A 15,066-nucleotide genomic window follows, 5' to 3' on the forward strand; every position below is an offset into this window, starting at 1 on the left:
AAATTAGGAGGGGTTTTCAATAATAATAGTAATTCAATCGTAATTAAGGGTTTGATAACAGTGGGGATCTACATCTCAGAACGAAATGCAGATGCCTAAAAAACAGCTGAAAGATGCTGTCTGTATTCCTGCAGCCCAGGTAAATAGAGGAAAAATGGTCCATATTAAAGATTTTCCATATTAAATAATTTTAAAGTCAGGTCCCTTATTTTAGTGGCTCTCAATTGTAGTTGAGAGCCAAGAGGTCGGAGGAAGAAACAGGAGGTCCGTTCCAAGCGAGAGGGTCGGGAAGCAGGCACCCCAGCGCGAGGGGGCGTGTGCAGGGGCGGGGACACAGGCAGAGGTGCGCGGCAGCCCCGGGGTATCGCGAGAGTTGGGAGGGCCGAGCAATCGCAGCAGCCAATTCCCCCACCCTCCCAGGAGGAGCCGCCGGCCCTGGACGCTCCAAATTCTGAGCTCTCATCATGGCGGCGGCGGCGGCGGCGGCGGCGGCCGTCGGGGGTCCGCAGCCACCCCAAGCCGAGATGCCCGCGCCCGGGCTGGCCCTCGACAAGGCGGCCACCGCCGCGCACCTGAAGGCGGCCCTCAGCCGGCCGGACAACCGCGCAGGTGCCGAAGAGCTGCAGGCGCTGCTGGAGCGGGTGCTGAGCGCCGAGCGGCCGCTGGCTGCGGCTGCAGACGGCGAGGAGGCGGCGGCGGCCGGCGGCGGGGGCGGTCCGGGGGCGGCCGAGGAGGAGGCCCTGGAGTGGTGTAAGTGCCTTCTGGCGGGCGGCGGAGGCTACGACGAGTTCTGCGCGGCGGTGCGGGCCTACGACCCCGCGGCGCTCTGCGGCCTGGTCTGGACAGCCAACTTCGTGGCCTACCGCTGCCGGACGTGCGGCATCTCTCCCTGCATGTCGCTGTGCGCCGAGTGCTTCCACCAGGGTGACCACACCGGACACGACTTCAACATGTTCCGCAGCCAGGCCGGCGGTGCCTGCGACTGCGGGGACAGCAACGTGATGCGGGAGAGTGGGTGAGTGGAGCTGTCCTCCGGGGCGGGGGGCACCGCGGGAGGCCCAGGCCGAGGTCTGGGGAGGCCTTGGGGAGGGGAGCTTGGAGCCGACCCAGAGCTGTCAAGGGAAAGGAGTGGGGCAGGAGGTTGCAGCCACATGGGGATGGAAGTGACTGAGCTGTCAGCGGTGAAGGGGATGGGGAGGAGGGGGAGAGCGGAGAGCGTATTTAGGGAACAAGGCTGTGAATTTTCGGGGAAGCCAGGGCGAACGAGTGATTGAGAGAAAAGAGCCAGTGCGTGGGGTAGGAGCGGAGAGAAGAGAGGATACTCGGGGAATCTGTTGTCGAGCTGTCAATTGCGTACTTGCTGGGAAAGGCTTTAAAGCTGCCTGTTTCTTGGGAAGAGACTGATGATGTGATTTGGATTGGCTGGGAGAGGGATGATATTGGGGACCGAATTGGGTCGCTGGATGATGCGACTCGGGGAGGTGGTCTTGCAGCTGCAGGGGAGGACAGCTTGTGGAAAGGGACTTCTGAACTGTCAGTGTGTCAGTATGAGGGAAGGAGCTCTTGAGCTGATGGGGGTTGAGGGAGGAGGGAAGGGGAGGGGCCTGTATGAAAAGTGACTGTTGAGCTGTCAGTGGAGTATTTGGTGTGCTGGAATGACATCTAGAATTGAGCTACCGAGCGAGCAGTCAATTATAGAATACCTTCCATACCAACACAAACAAAACACTGAGCGAATTACGAATCATGTGTTAGGTCTTCTCCAGTTAAAAGGGCACTTTATGCACTGACTAATATGTGAACCTCTATCTAAAAGGAAACACTCAAATGCTTTTTCGATAGGGATGATGTACCAGGGTGTTGGGATTTAGGACAAAAGACATTTCAGAGATTGCAGTGAGTTAAAGAGTTGATGCATGTTGTGTCTTGGCTTGGGACATGATGTCAGTGTCTGGGGAAGTCCCGGGGAAAGAAAAACTTAGTCAAAGAGAGGAGATTTTGGCTGGTCAGTAGCCGAAAGAATGTTAGCAAATCCAGTTATTCAAGTTTTTCAGTTTTCAGATCTTATAATTAATGATAGAGTCTAATCCCGTTAGAAATGGTCACTATTTTCTTTGGAGTACTTGTAGGTTACTGTTATTCCAGAATATTTGTATCGACTAGGTACAAGCAAGGCTCCTAGGATATTAAAAATGAACAAGACATTGACCTGCCCCTTAAGCCGCTTACACTAGAGTAGAAAATGATAAATTCCTTAAATAGTCTGGGAGTCAGAGAAGGCTCTGTGCAGAGGGAGTAAGAAAAAAGCTTCAGAAAGGAGCTGTTTTGAGCTTGTTAATGATAATAATACTTATAATACTGCTATTGCTAGTAACAACAATAGTAATAATTGCAGCTGACATTTGCCAGCTTAAAGTGTATACCTGACACTTAAAAATACTGTAAAAATTGACAATTGAATAGGTAAGATATTTATGTAGCTAAAAAAGCAAAAAAATAAAAAGATACACAGTTTGAAGTTTCCCTCCCATCCTGTCTCCCATCTGCCCAGTTTCTTCACACTGTTACTAGTTCCTCTTAGTGCAAAAAGAAACAAGGATGACTATGTATTTTGATATTTCAGCCTCTTTTTATGCAAAAGGTAACCTATCATGTGCACTGTTGTATACATCTTGAATTTTTCACTTATTTGAGATCTTTCCATGTCAGTAAATCAGTGTACTCACTCGATTAAAAAAAACAATCTGCTGCATAGTGTTTCATGTCATAAATTTGCCATTCTTTATTTAGTCATCACTTTTGATGGACATTTTGGTTTCAGTATGAAATAAAAAACTGATATACCTCTCTTTGCGTACCTGTGCAAGAATATCAGTAGGATAAATTCTCAAAGTGGGATTTCCAGATTGCCCCCCAAAAGGCTTAGGAGTAAGCAGAACATGTGACTCTCTTTCACACCAGCCTCAACAACAGAGTGCTATTAAAATTTTGGAGTTTTATTCATCTATTTGGAAAATAGTGGTCAAATATTAAAATCTGCTTTACATTAACTCACTTAATCAGTAACTCTGAGATTGTTACTGTTATTATCCCCATCGTACAGAAGAGGAATGTGGGGCACAGAGTTTTAAGAAACTTGCTCAGGATTACACAGGTAGCTGGCTAGGCATGCTGGCTCCAGAGCCTTGACAGTTCAGTACTTCTCTCTATTGCCTCTACAAGTACCATTCCTTTTTTTTTTTTTTTTAATTAATTAGTTTATTTTTTGGCTGTGTTGGGTCTTCGTTGCTGCGCACGGGCTTTCTCTAGTTGCAGCGAGCGGGGGCTACTCTTGGTTGCAGTGTGCGGGCTTCTCATTGCAGTGGCTTCTCGTTGCGGAGCATGGGCTCTAGGCACGCGGACTTCAATAGTTGTGGCACACGGGCTCAGTAGTTGTGGCTCGCGGGCTCTAGAGCACAGACTCAGTAGTTGTGGCGCATGGGCTTAGTTGCTCCACGGCATGTGGGATCTTCCCGGACCAGGGCTTGAACCCGTGTCCCCTGCATTGACAGGCAGATTCTTAACCACTGTGCCACCAGGGAATTCAGTTATTTTTGATTAGTAGTACTGATATAATAAATGTGGCCTATTAACAGGTATACGAATCAAAGGAAGAAAACAACTGAGAATTCATTTGTGGGAAGAGATCACAAAGCCTATAGAAACTGTATTAATAATTGTATGTTGCCACTAATGTAAGTACAGTCATTGTCACAAATGATTAATGGATGGATGAGTTCAAAAAACGTAATGGAGAAAAAAAAGAAAAAAAGTAATGGAAAATCTAAACTAATGTCAGACTGGTTTGGGGTTCTGATGTTACGAACCAGAAATTGGAATTTTAAACATTTAGTTTTCAAATTTAGATGCAGAGGATGACCATTTTCATGTTCTATCATGTATTATTGATTTCTTTTGCCTCCTTATTCTTCCTCACAGATTCTAAACTCCTTAAAAAATAGGAACCTCATCTTGCTATTATTTTTCAAAGGCTGTTGTACTTAGTAGTAAATATTGAATTAAATTGGATAAAATAGTAGCTGTTATACCTGAAAATTTGCCCTGAGATTACATTGCTTTAGTTATTCAGGGAGTGGCATGAATTATTAAATTTATAGCATCTTTTTTCAGTGTACTTCAGGACTGATTTCTTTTTTAATTTCAAAAGTAATACTTACTGGTTATAACATAAAAGTAGGTGGAAAAGTAAAAAGTAAAGGTTCCTCTTTCCTCCATCCCACACCTCAGTGAGAGATTTCCCTTACTTTTGAGCTTAGTTATACATTTAAAAGCTTTTAGTTATAATTTACTCAGCATTTCTAGATGTTGTGTTGTAGGAAGTTTTTAGGTTATTTGGTGTGTGGCAATGCCAGAAATCAAAGCAGTGAATGTCTGGTTGAACAGTGTTATACTCTTCTGAATCTTGCTTTTTTCCTGTGAACGTACTTATTGGATTCTGTCTCTTATTAGTATACATAGAACCATTTTATTTTCTTTTTTCAAGTTAAATTGTATTCTATTGCATTTTCATTTTTTTGTATTTTACTGTAATTTTTTTCTGTCAGTTCCCTACTGATAGACATGTAAATTGTTTCCAGTCTTGGGCTTAATATAAGCTTTATTGTAGTCAGTATTCTTGTATACACTTCTTTGTGTATGTGTGAGTATATGTGTGAGGATAAATTATCAGAAGTTATATTATATCTGGTTAATGGAAATGTGCATTTTAAACTTTGATAGAGCCCTCCAAAGAGATTAATTTACACTCCTACCAACAGTATTTGAATGAGCATGTTTCCACACATCTTGGCCAATGTATATGGTGTTACCAGTTTTTCTGATCTTTGTTAACCTGATAAGTGAAAAGTGATATCTTTTTTATCTATTTTGAAGCAAATCTCAGGTATCTTATAATTCAGTTTATAAATGTTTAAGTATGTATCTCAGTAAAAAGATACGAACCCTGAAAAATAAAACTGAACCCAAATGTCCACTGACAGATGAATGGATAAACAAAATGTGGCATATTCATAAGATGGAATATTATTCAGCCTTTACAAGAAATGAAATTCAGACACATGCTACAAAGTGGATGAACCTTAAAAACCTTATGCTAAGTGAAATAAGCCTGACACAATAAGACAAATGTTGTATGATTCTGTTTATATGAAGTACCTGCAATAGTCTCATTCACAGAGACAGAAAGTAGAATGGTGGTTGTCCGGGGCTGGGGGCAAGGGGGAATGGAGAGTTATTGTTTAATGGGTAGAGTTTCAGTTTGGGAAGATAAAACTGTTCTTGAGTTGGATGGTGGTGATGGTTGCACAACAATGTGAATGTTCTTAATACCACTTAAAAATGGTTAAATAATAAATTTTATGTTATGTGTATTTTATCACAAAAGAATTACAGTACTGTTACCACAATTATAGTACCTAAAATATTCACAGTGATTTTTTAATATCTTCAAATAGCAAGTGAGTATTCAGATTTTCCCACTTGTTTCATAAATGATTTCTTAGGGTTAATTTAGGAGTAGGATGCAAACAATGTCCTAATGTTGTATTTGGTTTTTATTTCTCTTAAGAATCTTAATTTATAGTCTCCCCCTCCCCCTTCTTTTTTCCTTCTTTGCAATTTATTCGTTAAAGAAACCGACATTCTGGGTTTTACTGATTGCATCTCTGTGATATGTAACTTGTTCCTCTGCCCATTATTTCTTGTACACTAGTAGTTGGATCTAGAGTCTTGATCAAATTTTAGGTTCCCTTTTTTTGGGGAGGGGGCAAGAAAACTTTATCATGGTGTTTTATACTTCCTGTTGAATAATAGCTGGAGCCACAGAACGTCTCCTTGTCTTTTCTTTAGTAAATGTTAGGTTGATCAGTGGGTTCAGGTTTGTCAGCCCAATCCTTTGTCATGGAGTTCCCTATCATGTTAAAGATTTTTGCAGCTATCGACTGTCATTGTCTAGATCTATTATTTTATTAGGGGCTGCAAAATGGTGATATTCTAATTGTATTATCTTTTCATGTATTAGTGAGTTCTTTGTAGAATACTCTATTCTTTTCAATTAATTAATTAATTTGGCTGAGTCTGGTCTCAGCTGCGGCACGTGGGATCCTTCGTTGTGGCCCGGGCTCTTTGTTGACGTGCGGGCTTCTCTCTAGTTGTGGCATGTGGATTTTCTCTCTCTAGTTGTGGCGCACGGGCTCCAGGGCCCATGGGCTCTGTAGTTTGTGGCATGCGGGCACTCCTGTTGCAGTGCGCGAGCTCAGTAGTTGTGGTGTGCGGGCCTAGTTCCCGGACCAGGGATCGAACCCATGTCCCCCACATTGGAAGGCAGATTCTTTACCACTGGACCACCAGGGAAGTCCCTAGAATACCCTATTCTTAAAGTTTCAAGGATCAGCTATACTTTATCTATTTCTCTAGACATGTTTTACAGAGATTTTCTACTACAGAGGGGTGTACTGTGGCCAAGCAAATTTGGGAAACACTTCACGTCGTATCTTCTTGACTATCTGCAATGTGTAACATCTTAAAGAAATCCTATAGTAAAGAAATCTGTAACTTTGAATAATCTAACTTTCATTGGTTAAATCTAGGAAGCTGTTATTTTGAGTCACACCAGTTTGGGAACTTTTGGCCACTTGAATACCCTCCCATTACCTTAATGTCAGCATGTCTAAAATTGAATCAATTATATCGCTCTCCAAAATACTTCCATGTAGATTTTCCTTTTTTATTTTCCTATTTATTTATTTATTTATTATTTTATTTTAGTTTTTTTTGCCGTGCTGTGAGGCTTGTGGGATCTTAGTTCCCTGACAAGGGATTGAACCTGGGCCTTTGGCCATGAAAGCACAGTCCTAACCATTGGACTGCTGGAGAATTCCCTTTGTTTCTTTTTAAATTAGTATCATTTTCCCCCCAGTCAGAAATCCCAGCTACTAGTGGCTTAAACCTTGAAGAGATTTACTGTTTTGCATCTCAGGACTAGTTCAGCAGCTTATTAGTGTTATTGGGGACCCAGGCTTTTTATAAACTTTTGTTCCATCACTTAGTTTGTTTACATTTGGTCTTTGTTGTCTCATGTCTGGGGAAAAACAGAGGAATGGATTTTGGGTAGATATCTAATAGTGTCTCCTTGTGTCATTATTGATGCTTCCCTTTCCCTCTCCTTGCATGCTTGGTACCAAGACCTGTTCTTTTGTTTTCTCTTAGATTTGTTCTTTTCATTCTCTGCTGTTACCTTAGGTCAAGCCTTCATCACATCATAACCTATTCCAGGATAATTTACTGTTTTCCTGCCTGTAATAATCTCACAGTTCGGTCTAACCTTCACTCATATAAAATTATGCTTTACATATGTGACTACTTTGCTTAAAATAGCTTCCTGGTGGTCCAGTGGGTAAGACTCTGTGCTCCCAATGCAGGGGGCCCGGGTTAGATCCCTGATCAGGGAACTGGATCCCGCAAGCATGCCACAACTAAGAAGCCCCCATGCTGCAACTAAAAAGATCCTGCATGCTGCAACTAACAGTCCGCGGGCTGCAACTGAGACCTGGCGCAGCCAAAAAAAAAAAGGCTTCCCATTTTTTATAAGCTAAAGTCTGGTGCCCTTAGCCTGGCGTCAGTGTTTTCCACAACGTGGCCTCTACCTATGTTGCCAACCTTATCATCTCCTTTGCAGTGGCATCCTCTCGTTATTTTTTTTTAGCTCACTGTATATATTCCTGTCCTCAAAGTCTCATGTTGCAAAGTCCAGTGGTGAGTTTTATCTTCACTGTGAAGCTCATGTGTAGGGACAACACTTCTATAGCATAAGTACAGTGTGAAACCAAACTGCAGGATTTGATTTTCTGAATTAACAGTTTTTTTTCATTTCTAGTTTATATCGCTACAAGTAACAAACTTTCAATAAAGATTTGATGATGAAGACCTGTGCCATATTTATCTCTTTTATTTATATTCTCTTTGCACATATTCAGAGTTTTAGTATGTTATCTATGTGTTTACATGGATTACTTGTGAAATTTTCTTTCCTATGAATCTGGAATTTTCTCTACAGCAGTATCCATCTAACTCAAGTCACAAATTCAGACAAAGGAGCACAATACTCCTGTTCTGAGAGCTTGGAGGAAGAGGAGTTAAAGACATCTGTGTTCTCTTTTCTGTGTTCATTGTACTTTTTGTCATTGCTAATTTACTAGAAATAAGGTAGACAGATTCTACTTAGTGGAGAAGATTCTCCTTGAGCTGGAAGTATAATTTCTAGTCATCTTCATAGTTATGAGGTTTAACTACAACAGAGCAATTTAGAAGTGTTGTTAAATAGTAATTTTTTCCTAATCATTTTTATTTCATATTAAATTCTTTAAAACTATTTTCAACTATGAAACATTTTCAATATACATAAAAGTATAAAAATAATATAACAAATACCTTTGTACTCACCACTGAGATTAATAGAGGTCAACCTTTCGTCATATTTTCCTTAGAGCTTTTTTCAATCAGAAAAATAAAGATCATCCTCTTCTCCCTTCCTTCCTCTTTTCCTCCCTAGGGGTTACCATTCTCCTGAAATTCCTGTGTCATATCCATGCATGTTTTACTTTTTCTTATTTTTATTTTTTGCGGAACGCGGGCCTCTCACTGTTGTGGCCGCTCCTGTTGCGGAGCACAGGCTCCGATGCGCAGGCTCAGCGGCCATGGCTCACGGGCCCAGCCGCTTTGTGGCATGTGGGATCCTCCCGGACCGGGGCACGAACTCTCATCCCCTGCATTGGCAGGCGGATTCTTAACCACTCCGCCACCAGGGAAGTCCTATTTGTCTTTTTAAAGCAATCCTCTTTACCTTGGTTTAAAAAAATGCTTATAAATTTTCGTCTGAAAGGTTTAACATTTTGTATTTCATCTTTAGGTCTTTAGCCCATTTGGAATTTATTTTTACATATAATGTGAGATCGAGATCTAATTTTATCTTTTTCAATATGAGGATCCAGTTATTCTAGCACTGTTTATTTATTAAAAAATTTTTTTTTAATTAAAAAATTTTTTTTACAGTAGGTCCTTCTCGGTTATCTATTTTAAATATAGCAGTGTGTACATTTTAATCCTAAACTCTCAGTCTGGCCCTCCCCCCCAGCCTTTCCCCTTGGTAACCATAAGTTCATTCTCCAAGTCTGTGAGTCTGTTTCTGTTTTGTTAATAAGTTCATCTGTACCATGTTTTTTTTTTTTAGGTTCTGTATATAAGTGATATCACATGATATTTGTCTTTCTCTGTCTGACTTACTTAACTTAGTATGATAATCTCCAGGTCCATCCATGTTGCTGCTAATGGAATTATTTCATTACTTCATTATTTTTAATGGCTGAGTAATATTCCATTTGTATATATGTACCACATCTTCTTTATCCATTCATCTGTCAATGGATGTTTAGGTTGCTTCTATGTCTTGGGTACTGTAAACATCTAGCACCATTTATTAAACAGCCATTTTTTTCTTCATTGATTTTTGTGCCACCTCTGTCACGTATCAGTTTCCTGTATATGTCCTAAGCTCTCTGTTGTACTGATATGTCTCTTGCAACAATATCATACTACTTTAATTATTATAACATTAGAATATATCTCAATATGGCAGGATTTCCCTTATAATTCTTCAAAAGAATCTTGGCTATACTTGGTCCCTAGCTTTTTCATTTGAATTTCAGGGTCAGCTTGTCAAGTTCTGTGGAAAATTCTGTTAGTTATTTTTTGGAATCATGCTAAATTTGAGGACATTGCAGAAGGAGTCTCTACAAGGATATTCATTATAATACTATTTGAAAATATAGAAATAGGAAAAATATAGAAATAGGAAAAATATAGAAATAATGAGAAAATATAGAAAATATAGAAACAATTAAACTGTTGTTTAATCATGCAGTGGAATTCTTTTCAGTAGAATACACATGTTGTCATCTTTGTAGTATTAAATCTTCCTAACCGTGAGAGTAGTGTAAATTGTTTTTTCTATCAACAAAGTAATTTCCTCCATAAATTGTGTATCTTTTGTTAAATTTGTTCCCCGATACCTTCTTTTTGTTTCTACTATAAATATCATTAAAAAAATTACTTTTTCTAATTCCTTGTTTATTGCTTTTTCTCAATATTTTATATTATAAAAATTTTCAAATGCTTTTTTTTAATATTGATCAAGCAATATTTTGAAGTCTCTTCTAATAGCTAATCTGTACATTTTCTTATTAATGAGTTTTATTGTAGGTCTGGAATTTACATATATCTAATTTAACATTCTGAACAAGCCTTAGGGGTTGATATTATCATCTACATAAGTAAAATATAGTCTCAGGGAGGCAACATGACCAAAGTCACACAGCTGTTATTCACACCGATTTCTGTGCATATTCCAAATCTTGTGTTCTTAGCCTCTGTGGCCTCTGTTGATACTGCCTACTAGTGAAAGCTGAAGAAAACTTTACAAAGAACTTGAATTTGATCTGGAAGGAGATTGGGAGTTAAAGGAGGACATTATGGATAGAAGGAACAGAAAACATAAAGCTTCACAGGCTTGAAAGAACATGATGTAATCAGGTACTAGAGTAGTTTTCAGCCTCACTCTCAAATAATATTTTAACTGGGTTAAGAATTTTAGTTGAAATTTGTTTTCCCTTACACTTTGAAGGTACTTTTCTGTTGTCTTCCGGTCTCTGTTGTTGAGAAGTTATATTCCATCTAATTGTTCTTTTGTAAGTAATCTGCCTTTGTTAATTACTTTTAAGGTTTACTTTTTGGTGATCTGTACTTTCAGTTTGATGTGTCTAGGTGTGGCTTCATTGTTGAGCTGATTCTAGATGAGGATTTGTGTCTCTCATCAGTTCTGAAAATTCTCAGCCATTGTCTCTTTGAATTTCAACTCTCTCCCATTCTTTATGTTCTGTTTTGGATACTATGCTACTATAACATATTTGTTGAATCTTCTCATTCTGTTTTCTAAATAGAGCTCACTCATTTTCTATCCATTTATCTTTTTTTTTTTTCCCTGAATTGGGGGTGATTTCCTCAGATCTGTCTTCTAGGTAATTCCTTCTTCAATTCTGTCTAATCTGCTGTCCAGTTTGTCTATTAAGTTTTTGATTTGCATTTCTAGAAAAAATCTTTAAGGAAAATTTTACAAGAAATTTGAATTTTACCTGGAAGGAGATTGGAAGCTGTTTTCTAAACCATCACAGACATCATTGCCCCAGTGCCAGTTTTAAAAATTAATTTTTAGTTTGGGGAGTTCCAGTGCCACATGAGTAATGTAAATTTGAACCCCAAACTTGCATGAAGCCTAGATTTGGGGTTTTGATTTCTTAAGGGAATTTTAAGCCTTGCCCATTGCTCAGTTAGAGATAATCCTGCTTGTAGGTGATTTTATTGGGAGAGATGGGGACAATTCAATGGAATATATTCTTTTTTTAAAGCTTAAAAAAATACATTTATTTATTTATTTGTTTTTGGCTGCATTGGGTCTTCGTTGCTGCACATGGGCTTTCTCTAGTTGCAGTAAGCGGGGGCTACTGTTCATTGCGGTGCATGGGCTTCTCGTTGCAGTGGCTTCTTTTGTTGTGGAGCACAGGCTCTAGGCACACAGGTTTCAGTAGTTGTGGCATGTGGGCTCAGTAGTTGTGGCTCCTGGGCTCTAGAGTGCAGGCTCAGTAGTTGTGGCACATGGGCTTAGTTGCTCCGTGGCATGAGGAGTTTTCCTGGACCAGGGCTCGAACCCATGTTCCCTGCACTGGCAGGTGGATTCTTAACCACCACCACCAGGGAAGTCCTGGAATATATTCTTTAAAGAATCTCAGGAAATCTAACCTGTAATAGTGGAAAGAATTTCCTAGAATGCTGGTTGGCAAGAATATTATAGTTCTGATTTATTCACAGTGATATTTTCATTATCACAGAACTCCAGGTAGCTTATCAGTCATCTCTAGAGAACACTCATTTTTTGACCAGGGACCTTTGAAGTTGGTCTTGCTAATTTTCAGTTTAGAATTTGTGAGAACATAACTGTCTATGAGGCCATGTTTTGGTCTCACTTCCCAACATTTGTTATCTTTTAGTCCTTGGGTAAATCACTTAATTTTCCTAGGCTGTAGTTTTTCTCACATGTAAAATGGGGACAGTATTTGACCTGCCTACTTCAATTTTTCTTTTAACTAAATGAGACTAGAAACATAAATAGAATGGTATTATTCCAATTTTATGTAATTGATTGCCCAGGACTATGAAACATTGGCATGCTATATTAATATTCCATTATACTGGTGATAGAACTGTTAAAAAGCAAATCCTTTTATCAAAGCATTGGATTGGAATGCTTGACCAAGGCAATTGCATATGATTTTGAAGGCATTTTTTGGAATAGCTTGATTGAGGCATAATTGATTTATAATAAGTTGCACACATTTAAAGTACATTATGTTTCTATATATATATACACATATATACGTATGTATACACACACACACACACACACACACACACTTGTAAAACTATCACCACAATCAAGATAGTAAACATAGCAACCACCTGCAAGGTAATCCCTACCTTCTGCCTTTTTTCTGTGCCTCTTCCCCCAGCAACCACTGATCTATATTCTGTTGCTGTAGATTAATTTGCATTTCTAGAGCTTTATGTAAGTGGAATATGTGTGTGTGTGTATGTGCATATATTTATATTTTGTGATGCTAACACCACATTTATAAATGTAAAAAAATAGTTCACCAAATAACACTCTCTTATGGTGGCTTTTTTTTTTTTTTTAAATGTTTCCCAAAACCTAAATCAGGGCACCATTTTTAGATAGTCATCAGGAAAATAACAGTGCATAGGAATTCTAGCCTTTCTCAGTGAGAACTTCAGCATCTTGTTTTTACCTTTTAACCCTGAATTATTCAAAAATTAATGCATTATTGCTTCAATTCTAGGAGGAAAACACCTTTTCCCATTTCCATTTTTCTTACTTTGTTTTCATGTTTATCAGAGCACCCAAAACATTTTATTATTGATAATTCAACTTCTTAAAAATCATCCTCAAAGGCAGGACAAATTAAGTCAGTCTGGTGTGGATATATGTACACACACATATATTTGATCTGGTGTCCTTCACTCAGTGTAACTATTTTAGATTCATTCATGTTGTTTTGTGTCAGTAGTTCATTCCTTTATTGCTAAGTAATATTCCACTGTAAGGATATAACACAATTTGTATATCTGTTCATCTGGTGATGATCATTTGAGTAGCTTCCAGTTTTTGGCTATTACAAATTTAGCTGTTATGAACATTCATATTCAAGTTGAGGTTTGTGTATTGATCTTACCTCTTGCAACCTCACTAAACTTATTTGGTCTAGTAGCTTTTGATGGATTCCATTAGATTTTCTATGTAGATGAGCATGTTGACTGTGAATAAAGATTGTTTTACTTCTTCCTTTCAAATCTTAGTGCCTTTCCTTTCTCCCTCCCTCCCTCTCTGTCTCTCTCTCTATTTCTTCCTCCCTCCCTCCTCTCTCTCTCTCTTTCTTTTTCTCTTTCTCTCTCTCCCCCTTCCTTCCTTCCTTCCTTCCTTCCTTTCTTTCTTTCTTTTTCTTTCTTTCTTTTCTCTCTTTCTTTCTCTCTTTCTCTCTCTCTCTCTCTCTCTACTTCCTCCCTCCCTTCCTGATTGCATGGGGCACAACCTCCAGTACAGTGTTGAGCAGAAGTGGTGAATGTGTATATCCTTGTCGTGTTCCTGATGCTAGGGGAAAATAAGTCTTTTATCATTAAGTCTGATATTAGCTGTAGGTTTTTTGTAGATGCTCTTTATCCAATTGAGTAACTTCTATTCCTAGTTTGCTGAGAGGTTTTGTTTTTTTTTCCCCCAATTATCAGCAGTGGGTTGCTGGATTTTGTCAAATGTTTTTTCTGCATCTACTGAGGTAATTGTGTGATTTTTCTTTTTAATCTGTACATATGGTGAATTACATTAAGTAATTTTTTGAGTATTGAACCAGTCTTGCATCCTGGGGGTAAACTCTACTTGGTCATGATGTATTACCCTTTTTATATATTGCTGGATTCGAGTTGCTAGTATTTTGATATGAGGATTTTTGTATCTATGTTCAAGAGGGATATTGAACTATAGTTTTCTTTTTTAATATCTTTGTCTAATTTTGGTATTAGGGTAAAGCTACTTTTCTAAAATGAGTTTGGAAGGGTTCCCACCTCTTCTGAATTTTTTTAAGATTTTGTGTAGAATATAATATATTTCTCCCTTAAATGTTGGGCAGAGACTGGCAGTGAAGCAATCTAAGTTTGGAGTATTTATTGTTGGAAGGTTTTTAAGTACAAATTCAATTCCTTTAATGATGTACTACTTATTCAGGTTATGTTTTTGTGTGAGCTTTGGCAGTTTCAATCTTTCAAGGAATTTGACCATTTCATTTAAGTTGTTGAATTTAGGGGCAAAAGGTTGCTTGTAATATTTTATTGTTCTATCAGTGTCTGTAGAATATATAATGATATCATCTTTTTCATTCCTGTGTCACTTTTGTTGCTCTTTTTAAGCAACCAGCTTTTGATTTTATTGATTTTTCTGTTTCTTTTTTTTTTTCCCATGTGGTTCTCAATTTCAGTGATATGTCCTCTGTATCGCCGGTCCCCAACCTTTTTGGCACTAGGGATAGTTTTGTGGAAGACAGTTTCTCCACGGACGGTATCTATTTTTAAAAATATTTTTTCTTGGGAATTCTCTGGTGCTCCAGTGGTTAGGACTCTGAGCTTCCACTGCAGGGACATGGGTTCGATCCTGGTCAGGAGACTAAGATGCCGCAAACTGTGTGGCGTTGCCAAAAAAACTCAAAAACCAAAACCCCAAAAACAAAGAATGTTTTTCTTTTAAACTATTTGTGTCTTTTTATTTAAAGTCCTTTTCTTGTAGGCAGTTGATCTTGTTGGGCCTATCTTTTTTTATCCAATTTGATAATCTCTGAC

At 38.8% G+C, this 15,066-nt stretch overlaps 1 protein-coding gene across 9 annotated transcripts in view; it reads left to right on the plus strand.

The window, feature by feature from the left end:
• Positions 1-406: 406 nt before the first annotated feature.
• UBR3 (ubiquitin protein ligase E3 component n-recognin 3) overlaps positions 407-15,066 on the plus strand; it is a 233,013-nt gene continuing 218,353 nt past the window's right edge. For 5 of the 9 annotated variants that reach the window (XM_033423538.2, XM_033423540.2, XM_033423541.2 and 2 more), the window contains exon 1: positions 412-1,015. In XM_033423538.2, the coding sequence (XP_033279429.1) occupies positions 465-1,015 (551 nt within the window). In that variant the 5' untranslated portion in view covers positions 412-464. Of the gene's footprint in view, positions 1,016-15,066 lie in introns of all 9 variants that reach the window. The other 4 variants (XR_007478396.1, XM_049712251.1, XM_033423543.2 and 1 more) reach the window with 4 other exon arrangements.

The sequence above is a fragment of the Orcinus orca genome, chromosome 7 (assembly GCF_937001465.1).
Source record: "Orcinus orca chromosome 7, mOrcOrc1.1, whole genome shotgun sequence".
Taxonomy (NCBI): Eukaryota; Metazoa; Chordata; class Mammalia; order Artiodactyla; family Delphinidae; genus Orcinus; species Orcinus orca.